The sequence below is a fragment of the Phasianus colchicus genome, chromosome 2 (genome assembly GCF_987193195.1).
Source record: "Phasianus colchicus chromosome 2, bPhaCol1.hap1.1, whole genome shotgun sequence".
NCBI classification, from domain to species: Eukaryota; Metazoa; Chordata; class Aves; order Galliformes; family Phasianidae; genus Phasianus; species Phasianus colchicus.
In genome coordinates, this window is record NC_143437.1 from 9,984,017 (window position 1) to 10,007,528 (window position 23,512).

The 23,512-nt window shown below is 46.1% G+C and overlaps 1 protein-coding gene across 3 annotated transcripts in view; it reads right to left on the bottom strand.

The window, feature by feature from the left end:
- GALNT14 (polypeptide N-acetylgalactosaminyltransferase 14) overlaps positions 1 to 23,512 on the bottom strand; it is a 66,014-nt gene that overhangs the window by 4,070 nt on the left and 38,432 nt on the right. For all 3 annotated transcript variants that reach the window (XM_031598579.2, XM_090134749.1, XM_031598589.2), the window contains exons 4-13: positions 17,718 to 17,785; positions 15,912 to 15,977; positions 13,928 to 14,049; positions 9,873 to 9,960; positions 9,136 to 9,220; positions 8,223 to 8,326; positions 5,768 to 5,894; positions 3,804 to 3,896; positions 2,472 to 2,555; positions 1,168 to 1,312 (exon numbers count right to left, since the gene is read on the bottom strand). In XM_031598579.2, coding sequence (XP_031454439.2) covers positions 1,168 to 1,312; positions 2,472 to 2,555; positions 3,804 to 3,896; positions 5,768 to 5,894; positions 8,223 to 8,326; positions 9,136 to 9,220; positions 9,873 to 9,960; positions 13,928 to 14,049; positions 15,912 to 15,977; positions 17,718 to 17,785 — 982 coding nt within the window. The remainder of the gene's footprint in view (positions 1 to 1,167; positions 1,313 to 2,471; positions 2,556 to 3,803; positions 3,897 to 5,767; positions 5,895 to 8,222; positions 8,327 to 9,135; positions 9,221 to 9,872; positions 9,961 to 13,927; positions 14,050 to 15,911; positions 15,978 to 17,717; positions 17,786 to 23,512) is intronic.

The following is a 23,512-nucleotide window of genomic DNA, read 5'->3' on the forward strand; positions in this document are numbered from 1 at the left end:
AATTATTTTAAAATGTGACCTTTGGCTTGGCATGGCAGCCCCCAGGCCTAGCAAGAAGCAGCCCAACGCGAGCCCAGAGAAAACACCTTTTTCTTTTTTTTTCCTTCAGCAAAGTTGCCCCTGCAAAACGTGATGACCTGCTCTCATTAGCTTGCTTCTCTTGCTGTTGGTATTAGGGATGTACAGTCCAGTGGAAGCGAGCACACTGCTGCACATTCAACTCCTACATGACACCCCCAAAGAAGCAAGTGATTGTTATCCTCCCTGCTTTATAAATGGGAACAATGAGAGAATGCTCTGACATGCCCCAAATCACAGTGGGAGCCTGAAGCAAAGGCAGATTTTGAAGCCACATCCTCAGGGTCCCACTCCAGTGACTCCACTGCGAGGCACACGTGCCTGCTCTCGGCTCTAACATTTCCTGGAATATGGTTTGGAGAATGCATGCTGATTCACACAGCTTTTTCTTGTCTCAGTGAGACTGAAAAAAAAAAAACAAGATCATCCTCATTAAATTCTCAATAGTTTAATGGGCAATCTAACATTGAGAGAACACAGACTATGAAGTTATAAATACCATTGCAATTCAGTGCATTTTGAAAGAAATTAGGCTGAAAGATGAGAGGAAATTATAGTTCTCTTTGTCTTCCTCTGATCTCTGCAGATGGGCAGCAGCTCAGGCTAGCTCAGAAATAGGTGGTCCAGCCTATACTGGGGCTTCTGCCCCAATCCCTGCTGCTGCCCAGGGCCTCCAACAAAGCGAGGTGAATGGCACACTCTCTCAGGAAAGGCAACAGGGTAAATCCAACTGAGGGATTTAGTAAACTGAGGGAATCACCTTGGATCTGCTGCCACAGAATCACCAAATTGTAGGGATTGGAAGGAATCTCTAGAGATCACCAAGTCCAAGCCCCATGCTAAAGCAGATTCCCTACAGCAGGTATGCACTGTCTCAAGGGACAGCGACAAGGAAGGTCCCAGCTCTGATCAGCCCTCGCATGCTTTACCTCAAAGACTACCTATCCAAATGCCCAACAAAAAATGTAGGAGGAAAGTATTTTCCTCTTCTTCTATGTAGACAGTTGAAATACAAAGAGATTAAATGACTGTCCCACCACCTACAGGAAGCCCATAGCTCCACAGAGCCTGACTCTCCAGCCTTCTCACCTGTGCTGTTGCTGACGTGCCTTTGCTGGTGATACAAGGATTTAAGCTCAGGATGGGTAGCTCTTGGTCTTCAGACTTGTGTGACTCCAAGCAGCTCTGCCTTTGCCTGATCATCCCGGTCTGATATAGCAATTCCTCAGGAATCCTGTGGGAACAGTGTGAAAACAGCAGCCCTACGCCTTCTGGCAAGTAGTGTGCTCCAAGGGAATGGGATGAAGAAGGTGTTGCCATACCATTCACCTTCAGATAAGGACTGGTGAGATCTATTTCAGCAACAAACCACTACAAGTAGTACATGGCCAGGGACACTGCAGAAGCAGCATTCAGAGATAGATGATCAGCCTTTGACAGGGGAATAATAAATAACTGTGCAAGGCAAGCAGAGGAGCAAGGAATGGACTGTGAGCAAGCTGATGGTCAGCTTTCAGCCTACAGGAGCAGGAAACTATATAAAAAATGACTGCACAGTGCTGGCATTCCTTTTCAATGCTGCCACGCAATGCCACACGTGGCTAAAAAGCCAGAAAACAGCAGTAAATCATTCTCACACTGTGAGCGTGCACTCAGTCATTGCACCAGCAGGTCCCTGGAGGCAGCTCCAGAAATTGTGCACCCTTTCTATGTTTCCTGGCAGTGACTGCAAGAATGGGTGCAATGGTTTCTGGACTATTTGGGGGGACAAAAGCAGCTGTGGAAGTGTGTATTAATGAAAGCATCAGGCTAAGAGTAAGCCAGAATCACCCATATCACAGAATCACAGAATCGCCAGGGTTGGAAGGGACCTCAAGGATCATGAATCTCCAACCTCCCTGCCACATGCAGGACCTCCACATTCAATACTGGACCAGGCTGCCCAGAGCCCCATCCAACCTGGCCTTGAACACCTCCAGGGACAGGGCATCCACAACCTCTCTGGGCAGCCTGTTCCAGCACCTCATCACTCTCTCTGTAAAGAATTTCCCCCTGACATCCAGTCTAAATCTCCCCTCCCTCAACCTAAAACCATTTCCCCTTGTTCTGCAAATACATGTTATCAACTCCTGGCACTGAGAGTGTGATAACAGCGATGTCCCGCACCACGGAAATCCATAGCTAAGACTGCTTATGGAAAGCAGGATCACAAACAAAATACATTACATGAACAGGCGGTGTTGAAGACAAAATTCACCATGTTCTCCTGTGAAGCCCAAGGGAGGAGGTGGGGTGCCTGTGTCTGGGCAAGAGGGAGGTGTGGGACTGGAGGGAAGGAGAACTTTCTGGGGCAGTAGGAATGGGGCTTCCTGCTGGAGGTCGGACATTCATACCGAAGTTCAGGGTAAACGTTCTCCAGGTACCACTTGAAGCTGTGGCATTTCAGCCTCTTCCGCAGCTCCACTCTGCTCTGAATGCTGTGAAAGTACAGTGAAGATCATGAGGGTGAAACCCAAGGCCCCCAAAATCCCACAGATATGCACAAGCAGTAAAACACAAGAGCATCAGCAGCACTGTTTCCTGCTGTCCTCTGCATGAGCTTGGTTGGTCACTTTGATGTCTGTCTCTTTGGAGATCTCACTTAGTAAAATGCCATGATGACATACTGCCATTTTAACAAGGAGCCTGGAGTTTAGGCAATGAAAAAGTCTGTAAAAAAGCACAGCTATTTAAAAAATGATTAGTAACCAATGTATGTTATCTACTACGTGCAATGAAAGCATTAATTTAATATAGTAATGTGCTAGGAAGTTAATATATGCTATTATAAATTACTCTTAGTTTGTAGAATTACAGAAGGCCTTGATTCACAGAGGCACTTAAATACAGCTTTCAGTCACTAGAAGTTAATCACATGGTGATATCATTCTTTCTTATGTTAATCAAGGCTAAACTTCTGCTGCTGAGGTATCATACTGCAGAGTGATGTTTCCCAAACTTCAGCTCCTTTTTGGGCCAGCTGATGCTTGTTTGGAGCTGGTATGACTTCCAGTACTTTCCTTTTACATAGTTTGTCTTCCCTGCACCTTCATTCATATGAGTGGGACAGAACTGCTGCTTCATCCCATGCTGAAGGATGGGAAGAGGATACAAATGCAGAGGAAATAGGTTAATCTCTAGGATTGCAATTTATTTAGCATGGAAATGGAAGAGTAGCCAGAATGAATTTTAGTTTGGATTTGGATTCTGCTGTGATCCAAAGGAAATCTTCTAAAGAAAGAAAGATTATAAGAAAATGAGAAACAAACACGAGTACATACACATTGCCTGATATGGAGATGTATCTGAGGGTTCAAAGGATGAATGGCAAACTCCCTGAATATAAAGCACTTTCTCTTTTCCAATAATGCCTTGCCAGGTCCAAAATTGGATTATTTTCTTGCCTCTCAACTGCTAACAAGACTTCTGGACTTTCCCCCAAACTCTGCTGTGGGATCTGAAGTACTTGTACCCACACCAAGGGCAGGACACGGGCAGAGGAGGTTTCCCTTATCGTGACTTGTTCGCTCATCAAGATACACGAGTACCACATACGACCTGCTTATAACTTTCATCACTCTGCTCATTAGCTTCTGCCTACCATTAGTATTTAATTCAGCGTTACTGCAGAAATAACGCGGGCAGGTTTCCTGCAGCAGGGTGATGGCAGCAGGGAGGACACTTACTTTCCATAAGGCCTCCCCTGGGCCGCGGGCCGGGCAGCGTAGTAGTACTGTTTGAACTCATCCATCCACACCTCCGCAGTGCGCTTGGTGTTTCTGAAGGAGGCAATGAAAGACAGCTGATGCCAAGGAAGCCTCTGAGGTGATGCCCACACTTTCTAAAAGGCATCAGCACTTCCAAGATGCTCTCCTCCCAACCTCAACTTTGTCTATGGCTTCACACAAACCACCTGTCCAGCCCTCACTACCAGAGAAGTTCCCTCTCCTTCCCATTTCTCCAGGCACCAAACCTAAGATGCCACGTCTTAGGTGAGGAATTCACCATCTCAACTCCGCTGGATGTCTTGCATCCATCACAGTCAGAAGTGTGCTTTCTCTTAAGAACCATCTCCCAGGCTTGAGGATGTATTCTGTGAACGGGAATGAGCTCTGAAAACCAGGGCGAGACGTGCCAAGGATTGAAACCAAATATTTCATTTGTGTCGTTCCTGTAAGGACTCTCCTGCTTTTTTAGTTAACATCTCTGTTTAATCAAAAATACCACGGAGCATCAGGTTGCCAGAAGCAGTTTCTCCACTCAGTCTACATATTACTGCATTAAGTTTGAGTCTGAGAGATATCAGAAAGTTAACCACAACTCAGCTTTGAAAACCTATGGATACATTTCTGCAGACTGCTTTTCAATCCCCTGCTGATCCATGGTGCTTCCCATTCTCCTGCAGTAGCTTAAGTGCTCTTGTCCAAAAGATGGTTGTCACAGTGCCTACATCTGGATCTAGCAATCTGCATAACTCAGGATATTTTTGCCTGCCTTCCTGATCTCAGAAGGTTTTACAGGAAATATGGGAATAAACACCAAGACTTGCTCCTCAGTGTTGATTCAGGCCTACCCAAAGCTCACATCCAGCCTTGTCTGCAAGAGTTTTCTTTCACAACTAGAACCAAGAGTATCCTGTGGTGACCCAGATTTGTGCCCTTCTCCTACCCTGTGCCTCTCAGTCTGTCTTTCTTAAGTGAGGTGACAGGGTTACCTCAGCACGCTCAGCTGAAGAGTCCCCATCCTGCCCCAAATACTGCTGGAAATGTTGTATTAGGTGTAACTGGGAGGTGTTGATTTCACTCCTCCCACATTGCTGTCGTAAGCAATGCATGGGTGAGCTGCAGAGGGATCAGGTCAGTGGCAACCCTGTTGCAATACCCTAAGTCCTCATAAATCCTGTTGGCTCAGTGAAATACCAAGAAACTGACTCTAAAAGGAACACCTGGTGTCTAAGTACATACAAAAGCAACTCTGCATTATGTCTGAGTGCCCCCAGCATTTTACTCTGTCCTTTACTTAAGCAATAGCCTTCATCCTTGAGCTCCAAAAGAGGAGGAAATCCTTTCTGTCTTAAGCAACTGCTCCCCTTGCCTACTCCCTCCAGGATTTTAGTCCATCTCAACCACTCATTTCAGCACTGGATTCAGTCCCTGTTCCTGGGTGTGAGGCCAGGTCCCCTTCAGCTGGGAGGTGCAGCCCATCAAGCTCCTACTCAATCTGTCTGCTCCTTGCTGAGAGGCACTGGGAGCCATATTTTCTGGTTCAGCTAAGTCACGCTCAGCTTCAGGCTAAGGTCACTGGGTACTGACAGACATGGTTGGCAGCCTGATTTCAGGGCATTATAAATGTTTTCTTATGACCTTAGTGTCTAAAACATTTGCTGTTGCAGTAGCTAGGGCTGAGAGAGCTGCAGAGCCTGTCCCTTCATTTCCGTGGTGATGAAAGGAACCGCGTCAGTGTCCTACTTCTGTCATATTCTCAACACTCTAGAAATCCTAAGGGAGACAGTTGTACCAGCTCACTATGGCTCATAAGATTCCTGCCCATGGGTATTTCACATTTTTTCAATCAAGCTTTCCTCCCCACCTCCCTGCAAAGCAGCAGCTTATTATTCCTCATGAAAATGAAGCAAACCCCAAACACGCACTTGATGTATGTATTGGCGTTTCCCTCTGGAAAGACATATGGATGTTTCTTCCGGAAGACGTGTCCAACACGGCTGCAGGGGATGATTTCCAGGCTACCTCCACACATCCACACACGGAAGGAGATTTCTACAAGAGAGAAGCTTCAGCATTTTGTGTTTCTGTCATAGAATTGTTAAGATTGGAAAAGACCACTAAGATGATCACATCCAACAGCTGACCCACTCCCACCATGCCCACTGACCACATTCCCCAGTGCCACATCTCCACAGTTCTTGAACACCTCCATGGATGGTGACTCCACCACCTCCCTGGGCAGCCTGTGCCTTACCACTCTTTTTGAGTCTTTCCAAACTGACCTCCCCTGGCACAACTTGAGGTCATTCCCTCTTGCCCTAAAGCAGTCTGAATCTGGTGTTATCTCTCATTTCATCCTCTGCCATATTAAACTGGGGTAAATCAATTACCAGAGGGGCTTTCATAGGCTCAACTCTTGTAAAAGTGTACTTAAAAGCTTCTTGCAATCTGTCTGAAGTTCACACACTCAAAATCTGCTTGTAGCACACCAGGTGCTATCGCAGTAAGGAGTCCCTTTACATATAGCCCCATTCACATTGGAGAACCATCCTGCAGTTTTGCACTCCCAAAATGACCTCTGCACTGCCCACATTAGTGCAGCTTCCCTTCATGGGACTGCCAATATTACTGGAGAGGCCATGAATTCTGTGCATTAACAATGACAGCAGTGGGTCATTATCTTTATGACTTTAAGGCTGATTGTACAAAGTGAACAGCACAGAGCATTCATCACCTGCCCCCAAAAGAGCAGTAGCTTACCCTGCCTAGCTGCAGATCAACAAGATGCACATGTTTGCAGGAGCTGAGGCCAGTGACAAGAAGGATTATTCCAAAAATCTGGACAAATTGTCAGTATGGGTAACATCTTCTGGTGTCCCCAAACTGCTCCCTGGCTGTTCAGTGGGGCCCTGCTAGAGAACACCTTGCTTGTGGCATGATCCTTGATCAACACCAAAAGTTACAGGGCTCCTGGCAGGGAGCTGGATGAGATCCCAGTTGCGAGGTGGCACAGGCAGCAGAATGGTTGCTCTACAGGGTTCATCTGGTCCCAGCAGCTGGGAAGCTATGAATCTGCAGCTGTATCATCAGACAGTCATACTTAGAACCAGCACAAAGAAGAAATGAAATAAAAAGGCTTCTGCAGCTCTGTATATCCTGTTTTGAGATCTGTTGGCAGTATAGAGCTATACAGAAAAAGTGTCTGCTCCAAAACCATGAATTCCTTTTCACCACATGATGCCACATAGGATGAGCGATAACCATGCATAAGGAGCACTGGATATACTGCTGGGATTGAGATTCCTGAAGAGAACTGCTGATGTCCTAGGGAGCTGGCTGCTGTTGGAGACCAGCAACAAGCAGAGTTGTGTAGTGGGTCAGAGGCAGCACATCTTTACATCTACAGTTCCCTTCTTGGATGCTATTTTTGGGCTATCAATCCAGCGAGGAAGGCAGGAGGTCTGCAGTCAGTCCCTTGGTTTACTTGGAGGAACAGATGCTTTGGGTCAAACCAGTGGCAATACACCCACTCACAGAGAGAAAAGATGAGGAAGAGCAAACCGACTGAGCAGTGAGATATAAATAAATAAAATATGCTGGAGGAAAAAGGTGTGTGAAGCAAACAACAGTGCCAGGCAGAGGGTGGGATACTGCAAAGCGGCAGCATCTGTTCCCTTGGATGGCTGACAGCACTGCTATATGTGTTAAGAAAGAAGATTTTGCCTTCCTTGCTAGCTGTGCTCCCCAGAGGTGTGAGCTATTAAAGCCAGATTTGGATCTGCCTCTCTGACATCAAGTGTCTCCTCCTCCTCTCAGAGGCAGTCTATTGCTCTGATCTGCAGCATTGCTGCGGCTGCAAAGTGAGAACAGTCTGGCCTGATCAAGCTCTTAGCAATCCAGGATAAAGAGCCATAATACCCTGACACCAGTCTGCAATGTGCCCTTAGAGTTACTGGTTCAGGCACTCTGCAAATTTGGGGAGGCACCGATGCCTCAATTCATGGCTTTGAAGTGCTATCTATCATCAGACATCAGAATAAGACACATCTTAGCTTTATTCTTGAGAAAATAGGATCAGGAAGAAACAGGGGAGTATGTGTGGTGTGCTCTCATCTGCTGATAACACAAAAGCTGAGAACTCTGTGGTTCAGGATATTTCCCTATAGAAAATCAAAGGAGTAGACAGGGAGTCCTACGCACCAAGCAACTCCTCACTTACATGGCTGTAGATCTTTTACCCATCTGAGACTGCAAGCTATGAATGAGAGGGAAACCATGTGGAGCACTCAAAGCAAAGCCCCAACTGATGTCATGTCTACCTGGCATGACTCTGGAAATAGAACCAATCTTGCAAAGGTGGGAGAAAGAAGGGTGACTCACCAAAGTTCTCCCCGCCCCAGATGTCCATGGCGTTGTCATACTTCCCCAGGTGGTTGAACCAGGCTTTGTCAATCACAAACAGCCCCCCAGCAATGATGGGAGTCCTGCAGGGTTGGGAAAGCAAGAAAAGTGCCTGGATGTGCAGAAGAAGCTCTTCCTTTAGCCTCTTCTTCCATCATCAGGACATTAACTGTGTACTTCCTTCTTACCAAATGAGAACAATAAACCTCAAAAAGCATCAGAGCCTTTCTTTCAGCTGTCTCAGTATTTTGCTGTCAATCATAAATTGCCTGGCATTTAATAACTGGCTAATGCACCCATCAGCACAACTCCTACAAGCCCGAAGTTCACAGCCATGATTGCAGGCTTCAGCATCAGAAATGCACTTAACGCTTGGTGGGTTATTCACATGATGGTACTCTCACAGGCTTTTTTTTGCCTGCAGCCAGCCCATTAAGAGCACAATCCCAGAGGGGAGGGCAGGACAGAGCCAGCTCAGAAGGGCTTTTTAAAAGCCATTGCTAGCTGTTTGGTCTGTGTTTCAAAACAGGGCTATTTTCTACTCTTTGGATGAGCTAAGAAAATCTGTGCTGAGATGGCACAGGGGAGGACGGGAGGGCAGACCTAGAGGAGACTTGCTCTTTGCTGGGACAAGCCTCATCCTCATGTGCTCATCTCATGGGACACAGGCACTCAGGATGCCTTAATGCAGGCTGCTGCACCAAGGAAGTCTCTGCAGTACCCTGCATGGGCAAAGCAAGCAGAGCTTTGCACTCCTATGAGCACCCCAGCTCCAGATCTCCCCTCTGCCATACACCACAGCACTTCACAGCTGGGGATATAGGCACAAGGGCTCCAGTTTGGGACGAGATGCCTGTCCTGACCACATTCCTCTTTACCCCTCTTGACTTACTTAATGGGTTTGGTAGGATCAAGTCGTTTGGCTTTCTGCTCTGGGGAAAGCTGCTCCCATTTGAAATGCAGGCTCCAGTCAAAACCTAAAATCAGTGCAGAGAAATACCTTAGGGAAATTAGAAATGGGCATGGACTAGGAAGCAATTCAATCCCTCAGGCTACAGAATCCATGTTGGATGAAATATTTTCTCTACTTTTAAATGTCTCAAGCCAATGGAGATGGAGCTCTTGGGAAAGGAGTCCAATGACTAATGTATTTCATACTACATATGAAAGAGAAACAACACTTTGCATTACAATTGCAAAGTCAAGCACATGAAAAGCAGGAAAAGTCAGAATTAAATCTGCTGTTTAAACCTTGCTCTTAGAAGGCATCCTTGTCCTCCTGTGCACACAGATGCACACTGTCATGGATACTGCATGCTACAAATAGCACAAGCATACTAATAAGTGCTACAGTCGCATCCTCTGTTTTTTGCCTAGAAATCCCCCATTTCCTCAGCAACTGGGCTTTCAGTGCTGCAAAGGGCAGTTTTGAAATGACCCTTTATCCTGCCTGATTACTTTTTCCACTGTAGCAAACAATAATCCTCACGCCATCTCTAAGCCAGCCTGAAAATGGCACAGGGAGCACTGAAGAGTTCAGACACACCTTGAGCAGGATAGCTGAAACCCACAGCACAGCTCACACAGCCACACTTATACTATGGGACATGGCCTGTGGTGCTCACTCACCGCCTCTGAGATCTGAGGAAGCTGCCACATAGGCAAAAGTATCCAAGTTGATGATGTCAATAACAGGGCTGACCACTCGTGTGGGGTCCTGGAAAGCAGAAACAAAAGGATCTGTGAGTTCAGATCACACCATTCAGCAACTGGCCAATGGGTGGCACACTTTTGGATCCACCAAGCAGATGGAAACTTCAGTGGTAATTTTGGTGGTTTGATAACTTGTTATGGACATGTGCCCATCACTGCCTCCTCTTCCACTGTCACACCAGTTCAAGCCAGGAATGAATGGTAGCAGAGAAGCTTCGGGGCATGTCACCAAGAGAGGGTGAGCAGGTGGGCACCTGGGCAGAGACAAGGCTAGCAAAGCCTCTGCAGGATGCAAATCTCTGTCTCCCTTTTGCACATTCATTGGTGTATTCCCCTCTCACCTCCCTCAAGTACACTTCACTGAATTTCAAAAGTCAGGAAACAAATGGGCATTTGAAATGAGGAAAAAAAACCACAACTGGCCAAGCAGCATAACCACACTGTGTGTAAGCATCGGAAACTGTTGAATATACAAATTAAAGGGATATAGTCGTAGTTTTGCCAGAGGTGTGAAAGGGTTAAAACAACAACAACAACAACACAGAAACAACTGCAAGTTATTTTAAATAGTTGGTGGTGATTTAATTAACATCTTCTTATGGGCAAAGAAATTATACAAACAGTTACAAACGAAAACAGCTACGGGAGGAAGACTGACAGCTTTGGCTGCTCTCTTATCTCCCTTTTCCTTTTCAAAAATCCCAATTTCCAATTATACCTCAAACTTCAAGCTCTCACCCCCACCAGATCAAAACATTTTTCACAGCTATGCAGAGGAAAGCATCTGAGCACTCATAGCCTTGCTCTCACCCTCTGAAAAGGCTTTGTTTTAGAAAATGCTCCTAACAGAAAGCACTCGAGTGCAGCTAGAAGAGGGAACCGAACACCACAAGCTGTGCTGAGATCTTAGAATCATAGTACTGTGAATGACAGAATGGCTTGGGTTGGAAGGGACATTAAAGCCCACTCAGCCCCAATCCCTGCCATGGGCAGGGCTGCCCCCACCAGCTCAGGCTGCCCAGGGCCCATCCAACCTGGCCAACCTGTACAAGGCAAACAACCCACCAAAGCAGTGAAGTTTGCTGTACCCACATGTTGTGTGAAGGAGCTCCAGCCACTCGCACACAAGAGCAATGAAACCATGAGAGCTTTTTTAGCTGTCCTTGTCCACCCACGTGGACACCAACACAGGCCATGGTGTGGAGGAACAAAGAGTGGTCCCCACCCCAACAAGGACACTCTGCCCCATCTTGCTGATTCCTGACCAGCACACGGCTCAGCCAAAACCCCATAGTTGCAGTCATACTGTGACACTGCTCAGCACACCCTTCGTGTTGGTTGAAGGCAGGGTAAGGCTTTAAACAAAGACAGTGTAGCAGAATAGCAATTACTGTATGCACAGCACTGGGAATGGATCATATCTGATCATTTAAAAACTGCACCTCAAACAACTTAGTGAGCACTTCTGATGAGCCGATGTTCACTCCCAGTTTCAGTTCCACTCCTACTCATTACATGGCACAGCCTCTTACAGGAAAATCCCCTTTACCTTCTGACTGCCTAAAATACTGCAAAGGTTTGACTTTCAGCCCTCTCCATGACTCACTTTCCCTGCCATATAACGAGGACATTTATATTTGCTCACATTCCATGAAGGTGTCTCTGATCCTCAAACAAAAAGCACTGTGTGCTCAGGAGCACAGTGCTGCTGCTGTTATTTACGTGGGGTTGAACACCAGATCTTAATATAGGTAGCTCCAACCTTATGGTTTTCACTTGCTCTACAGTTTAGGATCACTGCCATACCAGGATGTGCTAAGATCTACAACATTCAAATCTTCCATTCTCTTTCACGTGAAACTCTCAAAAAAGTAAGAATGCATTTCTTCAGTGTATATTTCAAACAACATTATGAAACTAAACAAACAGCACAAGACTCTAAAAACTTCCTTAAAATAAAGCAAGGTGTTTTAACAGTAGAGGAGAATGACTACAGCTTGTCTTGCAGCTCTATGGCAGCCACCCATTCCTTCCAATGGTCAACAAAAGGAGCGAGGAGAGAGGGTAAGGGAGGTAAGGTTGCCCTTCATCTGCCTCCTCTACCCTAGGAGAGCACCAAATTGTGGGAGCTGGAAGTGGGAGGTCACCATTCACCATTCACATCCCACCAATGTTAGCAAATCCAGTTTTGAGGTATGCTCATTGATTCATACCATAAAAATATCGTAGGCTCAATAATTATAGCTTTAGCCACGCTATTCAGTTGAAATGTGACGTTAATGGCTTCAGATATATTTGTTCCCTGAGTAAAAACAAAAGAGATGTGCCCACACACTCACAGTCATACACTCACAAACATGTTGTTTTGCAAAAGAGCCACAGCTGCTGTGGTTTCTTTGGACATGCACCATCCTGGGCACAGACCCGCACACCTCTGAAGCAGGAACATGCCTGCACCTCTGCTCACCCCGACCCTTTCACTAGCTCTTGGGCCTTCTCTTTCCTCTTTGCACGAGAAAGAAAAAGCAAAGCAACTCGCAGGGTGACTGGTGATGGGGAGAGCATCGGCTCAAGGTGGTTATTGCTGGCTTAATTGAAACTCCAGAGCCAAGCTGACTCGTCCTACCTGTGACATGGTAAGAAAATGCTCCTGTAAGAAGGCTAATCCTCATCGCAGCAGGGACCCATCTCTTGGGCACAGCCTGAAGGTGGCAGCAGTAACATGTCATACAGCCCATTGATCACTATGTAACCCTGATGGCAAGGACAAGTGCAGTGGGGTTGGGCAGGAGGAAAGCAAGGACCTGTTGCCCTCATCCTGCTGCATCTACAAGCAATTAAAAAGCAAACAAGCAGGACTAAACGGAAGCAAAGAACCCTTTCAGAAATACTTTCCATGCTGGCTGTCAGATGCAATGGCACCACTGCTACTACGATACATCAAAATCCCTGTAAAGAAGCTGCAATGGTATCTAGATTCACCCACCCCACAAAGCTACATGGGAAAGCTGGCTTTCAACTTGGGTTTCAAGAGCTCATGCTCTTGAATAATACAAATAACACAAAAATGCCATTTTGATTCCATTACTATTTAACAGCAGTACGATGGGACAGCCTTCTAACTGAAGTTGGGACCTGTTCTGTGCTGTGGGTGCCAGCAACACCAACAACCCTTGCCCAACAATGGGCCCTAACCTGATGCTGTTCAGATTTCTCCAGAACCCAGTGCCTTGGCTTCCTTCCTTGCTTCATCCCTTTGCTCCTCAGCTGCCCCTATATCAACACCATTCACTAATTGTAAAATTACTGAGTAGCTAATACTAGCAATAAGGAGCAAGAGATGAAGTGGCAGTGGAGGAACAAGGCACAGCAAAGGGACATGACCATCCATCCATACCACAGCTAGAGGTTTTCTCACACCCTGCCGTGCCCCAGGCTGCCGGCACAGGGCTCGTGCTGACTCGAGTGACAAGGCACCACTGAGCCTCCTCATGCACATCCAGCTAGCGCTGCCGACTCGGTGAAAGGCGAGTGTCATTGTCTGCTCCGAAATCAGCAGAATTTAAATCCTATTAAATCAATTTATTAGTGCTTAATTTGCATGAAATTAAATTCGGCCCCTATTCAAGGAGCCGTCACTCCTTTAAATCATTGGCACTGAGCATTTTTACATGAGCCTAATTAAAAACCCTGCTGGAGCCCAGCCCAGCTATTCCCCTTTCAAGGCTCAATCCATGCTTGCCAAGTGCTACTGCCCCAGGAGACCCCCCCCATCCCACCTGACCACATGCACTCTCACCTGCCTGCTGGGTGGAAAAAGACCTGGAAAGGTTACTTGGCACCCCAAAAGCTCTTTGTTTTCTTATTCAATGCCTGCACGCAGTTGGACAAAGTTGGGTGGTGATGGCCATTTGGAGAGAAGAGGGGATGAACATCTCCTAAAGGTGGTTCTGGTCCCTTGGGACACTCACCTCTTTGATCCTCTGCAACAGTGGGAGCAGCCAGTCCTTATTCACCTCACAGTGACTGTCCAGGAAGGTCAGGACTCCTGCTTGAGCCACATCTGCCCCTTGAATGCGGGACCGGATCAGACCTGTTCAGGGACACCATATCAGCTTTCTCCAAGTTGTCTGGGCAGTATCCTCACATAGTCTTCTGGAGGCTCTTTACACACCCCCAAGGGCTTTGACCCATCTAAATCCCATTCAGATAAAATATGGTTCAGGTTCATCACCCCCCTTTCCAGCACCATGAGCTGTGCCAGCCATTTCCCAGTGTCACCAAAGCAAATAAAAAGTTCCACTTGCATCAATAATTTATGGCATTCATGCCAAACCTTAAATTGTGTAACTGTCTCCACTGTTTCAGGGCAAAACAGAACTTGAAATGCTTCAGAATGTCTTCAGAAGACAGAAGGGAACCTAAAGTCTTTCTCCTACTCATCACCAGCTCACATGTGGTGAGACCAATCCCACAGTAGGACCATGATTTCCAATGCCCCTAATCCCTGTGTTAAACCCCCCTACACAGCTCTTAGTGAGGAGATGAGGGTGGGACCATTTGAGGCCAGAATTGCACCTCTCTTGGATTACCAGTTTGGGAACTGTTGACCTGCAGCTCAATGGGAACATCTTTTTTGCCAAGGAAAGAGGATCTGCTCTCCAGGTGCTAAAAGCCTTCTTGGCTCAACAGGACCCTGATGGTGAATGCAAGGACCTTAGGAGCTGGACTGCTACATGAGTTTGAGAGGAAAGAATGAACAAGAGGGAGATCAGAAAACCCATTATTGCCCATATGAATTTCAGACTGGTCTCTTTGGCAAGATCACTGTTATTGAAGACACTCTACGAGAAACCCATTTAGTAATATAGAAATCAGTCGGCTTTCCATCATTTCTCTTGCCCTGCGGCCAGTTCTCAAGTGAGCCTGAAGGGGATGATCCACTGGCAAAAATAAAGATATAATGGGGTGCTCAAGGGGAGAAAGGCATCTTGATTAAGGAGAAACAGGGGCAATGTAAGGTGAGATAGCGGCAAATAGAAAGAGATGGGCGTTACCAGGGGGCACACTTCTGGGCTGTGTGGAAGGTCACTGACTTTCATATTAAAATTTCGTGTAGAAAAAGGACCAAGGAACAATCTTTGAGTAGGAGGAAGAGGGGCAGAGATAACAAAGCCTGGAACAATCCCATGTCTGCCCAGGTCAGCTCCTGCGATGCAGTTTGTCCCCACAGTGCTCTCTGCTGTGTGGATTCTGAGATCTTGCACATAGACACTGCATCCACCCTGTGCCTTCATAAATACTGGTGGGGTCCTGAGGGAGGCAGCTTCAAAGATGAACAGGTTCAAGGAAGCCCTTCAGGCTGAGTTCCCAAACCCTGACTAGGTTGTGCAGTACTAATACCTCCAGCTCCATCCAGTGCTGAGGAAGACCACGTAAGCATATGAGTACGTACCCAAATCACAGAGGAGGGAAAAGAAAAGCAGACTCAAAAGGCTGCAAGAAGTAGCCCAGCCCAGTAGGGCATACATTCATCCTCCATACAGCCCTTTTTAATCTTTAAAATATAATTAATTACTTTTTTTTTTTTTAATTCCTGCAGAAGCAGCAGGAGCAGTTCTCATCTCTTTCATTAGTGCGAACATCTTTAAAAAGAAGACTGGAGGCTTTGTTTCGCCTGTTCTAATTTTCTGGGTAATAAGCTACAGCTGAGCCATCTCAGATATCTTAATAGATCCATTTTTTTTTTCAGGGATAGGGGGGTAAAATCCATACCAATTCCCAGCCCTCTCTCATGTCTCCTATTATCAGTGCTTTGCCCTGTGTGCTCCACCCACTGGAATAGCTGCCCTCTCTGCCCACCCGCTCCATCACTCTCTCATCTCCCAAAGCTTGGGTTCCTCGCCTAGGCCAGAGTGACCAGGGTGAGTCAGGGTTCAGGATGTTGGCCCTTACCTTCACGCTGTCTGTTCCGCAGGCATTTCACCTTGGGTAGCTTGGCCAACAAGCGGCAGTCATCAGCTTTGGAAGCAGAGAGGGAAGCAACATCGCCCATCAGCACTCAGGTGGTCACAATGGCCCCCACACCCTGAGCAGCAGCTCCAGCAACAGCCCCAAGACCATCCAGACCTGAGGTCTGTGATCCCATATGTAGCTGCCTTCATTGCTCCTTGGCTGACTTTCCATTAGCATGGGAGAGGAAGACTGAGCAGGAGTTGGGCTGAGTACACGCGCAGGAACACCCAGCTCAGCACTCTGAACTCACATCCCATGCATGCACCTCCAAACACATTTTTCCTACTCCAGCAATCTTTTAGTTGCAGATACATCATCATACCAGCATCTACCACAACTTACACATGGAGCTGAGGTTATCTCCACGCAGCAAAAGAATAAAGGCAGCAGAAATTTGCTACATATATACAATGGAAACTTGATGGGGATAGTGGGAACTCACATGCATGTGACATCTTCATGTTGAACAATGGTGTCCCAGTGAACAAAAGGTCAAAAAGTTGGACTCCATGACCTCTGTGGGTCCCTTCCAACTCAGAATATTCTGAGAGGCTGACAGTGGTGAGAAATAAGTCACCACTGGGCACGAGATAAAAGCACCTGTTGCTTGGAGTGTGTTGCAGGGAAAACTGACCATGTGTTTATATCATATTATGCAAATGCATACATTTTATGTAAATGTATGCAAAACATATACTAGGAGGCTCAAACTATCACAGGAAAGAAGGGGCCAGATGCAAGACAGCTGAGAAGAGCTGCTGATTTCATGCAGCAAAGAGTTCCCAGACTTGCCCAGCCCAGCCTCCAATCTGCTGGAGTGGTTCTCAACCTCACCACAGCCACTGTTGGCCACTGTTTTGCTGATTCCCAGGCAAGGCATCAATGCCAGAGATAGCCAGTAAGTGAGTCTGTTGTGAAATCTGTTCCTAACATCCTCCAAGGTGGTACTGACTTAGCCACAGACCACTCAATCAAGATGTAATGCCTTATCCTTTTCATGCCTAAGACCTTTTTTTTTTTTTTTTGAGCTCTTACTTTGCAGCTGGGTCTTCCATTTGCTCATCACACCATCAAGTTCTTTAGCTGAAGACAACCAGGGTCATTCCCTGAGAGCTCACACGGCCTCAGCTATGGACTTCTGCTGGAGACTGGACCTATTGATTTCACCGGAGTCACCCTATTAACCAGCAGGAAGCAGCAAGAGGATGTGGGCTGTGTCATATAAGCACTATAGGTGAGGCATTTCAGAAATTGGCAGCTCATGAAGAAAATCCCATTCCACTCCTGTTTACAGCAGTGAAAATCAATCAGGAGCTTCCGGCCACCTACAAAAACGTGTGCAGAATATATGCTGGGGGGCCAAATAGTCATGAGAAAGATGGAGGGAACAGATGCATGCCCAAGTGCCAGTGGTATGAGCCCAAAATTGCTTCTGGCTGCAGCTGAAAGCCAGATCAATCATACCTTCAGCACAATACAGCCAGGTATGGATCAGATTCACATCTACTAGGCATAAGAATGATTTGTCATGTGCTTTTCCTGTATTACTATCCTTAGAACAAATTTGATCATCTGGGATTTGAATTTTTCACGCAGCTATGCAGACGTGGGGCAACAGGATTTCCTATCCACACCTACAGGGCTTTAAATTTCTTCTCAACAAACTCTCTCCCCTCTCAGCAAAAGTCTGGACCTCACACAGTCCCTTTCAGCTAGGCAGCCCACTTCTAACAGGGGGTCACTTACGATCATCGCTGAAGTCATCCACCAGTATGATTTCATGGATGAGATGCACTGGGGTGCGGTTCATCACACTAAAAGACAAAGAGAGAAAATCTGTGGCAGTGTTTGACCAACTCATCAGCTCAGAAGATGGGGAAGAAAAGCTTGGGAACCAGTCTTTGCAAAAGAATGGCCAGGCTTGTGTTTCTAGAAAGAGTATATAAGAGAAGACCCAGAAACTGGTCTCTGCTTCTGTACCCTGCATTGCCAAGCTATCAGCTGCCCACAGCCTAATCCAGCTGCTAAGCATCTGGTATTCTTGGGAAATAGATGGCATTCACCTTTATCACCGTGGTGAGCAAAAGAGAGCAGCCCAGAACACCTGGAAGAAGAGGCTTCATCCACATGCATGTCGCACCAACTTCCCTTTCTGTCATCTTTACATCTCTAATTGGGTTAATGACAGCCCAATGCCAGCCAGGCCAACACAGAGAAAATAACCCAGCTAAAAACATCATGACACAGCTTACAGCCATGGCAGGGCAATTGTTTTTATCACTGACCTAGTGGTGCTTCAAGGGTAGCAGAGAGGGTAAGAGCAGAGTTGTAGCCTTCCAGCTCCATGAAAGAAAAGCTGGAGGATGGGGTCCCCAGCTCCCTCCACATGTACAGTCACTGCAAGATGCGCCTGAAGGCTACAACCTTCCCTTAATTATATCAAGGTGGTTTTTTTTGTATTATCATTAAAATGACTGGACCTGATCTTCCCCTTTCTAGCACAGCACAGAACTATACATATATATAGTTCTGTCAGAACTACACATATTTAAAATCCCATTGCTATCAAGGGTTAAGGCTGAGTTCTTGAAGCACTGCTCTCTGGGCTTCCCAAAATCTCTTAAATGCTGTGTCTGGACACTGGTAACACCAGACACTGCCACATGCAAACTCTTATCAACAGGTTTCGCAGCTTTTCAGGCTCCCAAACCCCCAGCAAAGAGCTGGGAAATCTGGAAAACTGTATTCCTGTTCCAGACCCAGTGAAGAGTGCTGCAGAAGGCAGAAAACACAGGGATCTCAGTGGTCTCACAGCACTGGACATCTGAGAATGTTCATCAAAAGGACTGCATGGTGCCATATGGTATGGGACATCCCTATGGCTGTCTGGGGCAGCTGTCCTATTCCTGTCCCCTTCCAGCTCCTTGAGCCCCCAGTTCCTCGCTGACAGAGTAGTAGGAGAAGTTGGGAGGCATGCATGACTTTGTGCAAGCATGCAAGCACTGCTCAGCAACAACTGCAACACCCATGTGTATCAAAATTGTTTTTCTCTTAAACCTCAAACACAGCATCACACCAGCCACTATGAAGAAAATTAACCCTATCTCAGCCAAAACCAGGACAACCTCCAAGCCCAGAACTACTTTCCCTGCAGTAACTCCGGAAACATATTCTCAGCCTCACCCAGTTTTAGGACATGGACAAAACCACAATTTTCAACAGAATCTTAGAATCATTAAGGTTGGAAAAGTCCTCTCAGATCATTTAGTCCAACCATCAACCCATCGCCACCATGTCCACTAATTCCCACGCTTCAGACATTTCTCTCATTGAGGTTGGAGGGGGGGGGAAAGAAAGCTAGGGTACACAGAGTCAGATAGACGTGCTGTTCCCACCTGTCAAGTGTGTTTTAATTATTCTTATTAATAGGTTTGTTATTTAAAAAAAAAAAATATATATATATATCCCCATATGTGACAGCTGAGTTCAGCAAATTACCACGGCTGAGAGTCAGCAAGGGAGAAACAGGAGAGCAATATCACGCTCAGTGGAATATTTAACAAGCGCTGATTGCCTGGAAACCTAACTTGGTGAAACCTGCAGGAAAAAAAATAGCAGCCTTGTAAAAAAGCCAGCAAACAGCCTGCTGAGAGTGGAAGCGGGGAGGAGTGAGTAGCATGAATATCCAAAGCCTGCATCCACCCAGCCTCCTCTGCAGCTTTGGCTACCAGAAGTGCAACGTGGGGCTGAACTCTACAGGCAGGTGATGCCTGTAAGAATAAGTCAATGAAAGCCACTACACTGGGCTGATTTGCAGATTTGAGCACTTAGCAGTATTTAGTGCATTGGAAAAATTACCCCAGGGCACCCACTTACGAAAGAAGAACCAGAAGGGACAGCTTTCAAGGAGTGCCTGCAGTGCCAGCAGCCTGGGACAAACCCTGTTCTTCAGGTTGCCACCCCATACATTGGAGAGGGTGTCCCTAAAATGCTGTGCACAACACCTTCAGCAGTGGTGGTCACCGCTGTATCCTGTCTGGGCATCTTCAGCTCACCTTGGGGCTCCCTGCCCAAAACTAAGTTCTCACATGCTTCAGGTTTCACAGCTGAAGGCTTTGCCATTGACCACCACCTGCTTTTATTTTTCATGCAGTCTCCATAAAGGGTGCCACAGGTGTGGTGGGATCTCCTCCAGTTAACTGCAGGCATCTAAAATTTGGGACTCCAGCAAGTTTACCTCTTAGCATAGATCACCCCAGCTGAAGTTAGTCAAGTGGAGACCTCTGTTTGTTTTCCCTGTGTGATTAACCCCCTCCAATTGATCTGGAGGAGTGACACCATCCTAAAACCCAACTAAGAAAGCTCTGAAGAGTGTGTTCCAGAGATCTGTCATGGCTCTAAGGGACCTGATGTTCGCTGATTTCTGTGGGCTCTGGACTCATTACCACCCTTGCCAATATGTCCAAAGCCATCTGCAAGCCCCAAATGGCATTCCAGCAAAGCCAAATTCACATCTCCACCACATTTTCTACCTTCTTCAGGAAAGACTGGAAAACAGAGATACCGAATCCTTCACATTTTTGACATTATGGGAATTTTTTAAAGACAGTGTACAAAGCATTTTTAAAAATTTAATACCAGCTTTTCTACTTCATGGAACTTTGCTTAGCTTTGATTTTGTTGTTGTTGTTATTCTATATTTTTATCTTCCTTTGTGTGTGTGTGTGTGTGTGTGTGCACTTTCTTTTTCTTTTGCATTTATATGGGTAAAATCCCAAGACAATATTACAGTGCTTTGAAGTCCTTCCATTATTTATAGATTTTCTTCTCCTTGAAATCAAATGTAGGTAGATTTGCTGCAGTGATGGACATATTCTAGCAAATCAAAACAGCTTTTAAGTTCTGTGGAGCTCGAGAGCACAATACTTTCTTTCTTAAACCGCTCTCAAAAAAAAAATCATGGATTCTAGTGCTTAAGCTTATTCAATCCATTAAGAACGGATTCTCTGCTGAATTATCTTGCAAAGTTAGTATGGAAATTTTCTTTGTTTCAATGGATTGAGCAGATATTATGCAGCTGCAACCGTGCAGAATTTCACGCTAAGTTTTCACAATCAAATCCAGTTCTACTCCTCAGCATCTTATAGAATCATAGAATGGCTTGGTTGGAAAGGATCTCAAAGACCATCCAGTCCCAACACTGTGGCACAGGCAGAGTTGCCAACCACTAAATCAGGCACCAGCTCAGGCTGCCCAGGGCTCCATCCAACCTGGCCATGAACACCTCCAGGGCTGGGGCACACACAACCTCTCTGGGCAGCCTGTGCCAGCACCTCACCACTCTCTCAATGAAAAATATCCCCAACATTTTGTTCAGATCCTTTCCAGTTTGCCTAGAGACAAGCATCAGATCCAACAACTCCCATTTCAAACAGCTACCCATGCAAATCTCATCCTGACTCATAAAAATTGTTTTCACAGAGCAGTTCAAACTCTCTGACAGAAGGTTGGCATTTTTTTTTTTTTTCTTTTTTGGTCACCCAAAACACTAGTTGCTTTGGAGAGGTGGCTTGTGGACATTAACCTCTGAACCTGTTAATTCTCTCCATGGCAACACAGTGGGACTTAGGGAAAAATAAAAAGAGAAGGGAGAAAGACAGAGAGAAAGCCTTTGGGAGTAAAATTGAGCCCTGGAGGGACCAAAGGTCACAATTATCAAAATCAGGACGAGAGCAAGGAGAGGAAACGCTCGCCAAAATGAACTGCTTCAATAACTGAAAATGACTAATTATGGAGGTAGAGAGACATCACACCAAGAATAACCATAATGAGCTTTGATTACACTGCAGCTCTCACATTTTATTCTTTCAAATACCCACCACACTCTTTGAAATTCAAGAGTTCTCTTATGTTAACATCAAAAGGTAAAAGTGCTCTTGGCACTGTGTACTTAGTCACTGGGAGAGATGATTAGCAAATTAAAAAAAAAAAAAAAAGTCCAGGGCTTAAGCAAAATAAATAAATAAATAAATAAACGAAATACCCCAAAGTGCTAATTATACAGTTTCTGAGCAACACCTGGCTTGTTTTTGCTCCTTTAATCAGCCTCACTTCACTTATAGCACAGAATCTGTACAGTGCTACATGCTGTTGGAGGAAGGAGGTGTTGGCTCTGCTATTTCCCTGTTTTGAGAGCACTGGAATGCAGAAAAGGTATCTGCACGTGAGCAGGAGTGAAGTGTTGGTGGTGCAGAGCATCGCCCTTCTTTCTTGCAAGCGCCAGAAAAGTGACAGGTGTAATATTCTACCCTCTAATTAGGGATCTAAATATTGGATGTGGTATTCACAGCACTCGCACTGGGACGCCTGCCAAAGGACATGCTTTGGTTTGTCAGCACAAGGTAAATAATGAAGCCTCCCTGTTCCTGCTCTGAGGTCTCCAGCTGCAAATCTGAGGAATAAATATATGAATAAATCAATCTCCTCATTGGAGAAGGGTGGAGAGAGAAGGAGAAAAAGACACTGAAATTATCCCTAAAAGGTGTCTCTGTATGGCTGCTTCTTTTTCTCGTTCCTCCAGGGATTTACCCATGCAGTCCTGCTCCATGCTACTGAAGAGTCACCATCTTTAATGCAATGAGCCTCAGAGCTGGACATAGGTGAAACTGAACACAGATGCAAAATAAGAGACTTACTCGAGGTCACTCCAAAAGTGAGCAGCTCCAATAAGAACCCAGCAGTAGTTTCCAGAAACATGAAGAACCACTTTGCTATTCACCATCTCCTTCCCTCTGGCCAGTTCTCTCCTGTGTTATGATACTCAGTCCTTACTACCTGGGCACCTTCATGTATAGCAAGCATAGCTGCATACACATTCACAGATGCTGACAACATCATTTGCAGAGATTTGGGCTTACCATTAGCTTAGCTTTTGTTGTTTTTTTCTCATTCTTCCAACTGGCAAATGGCCAGAGAAAAAATCACGAAACCTTTAATTAATCCATTATTCCACACAGCCCGCTGGCTTTTCTCAGCAGTTTGGATGACGCAAATGGCTCATCAGCAAAGTGTAGCAAATGCCTGTGACGTGTCTGGTGTAAGGGCTGCTGCAGAGGCTGCATGCTGGCATCTCTGCGTCATGGGCTAGAGCACTGCCATCCCTATCAGGAGCCAAGTGCAACCACGGAACCTGCTATGCACCTCAGCCTCAGCGTGTGTTGGGCTTTTGGGATCCCAAGTTAAGCTATAGGAATAGCACCATCCCTCCTCTTTATACATGGTCCTGTGAGAAGTGCTCCCTTGGTGCCCTGGTTTGGACAAGCTCAACGATCACCCTTGGCACAATTCCTTCCTCCTGCAACTGAGGTTAATAGGCAGTGTTCATTTTGCAGCAGAGGGGGAAACTTAACTCACTCAGGAAACCAGGTGTGTAATCCCAAATCTTCCACCAGTTGACAACTAATTCACCTCTCTGTTCCTCACTTGCCACCTGGGTTATATCAAGAGTGCACCATGGAGACGTAGTGATGAGAATGTGGACC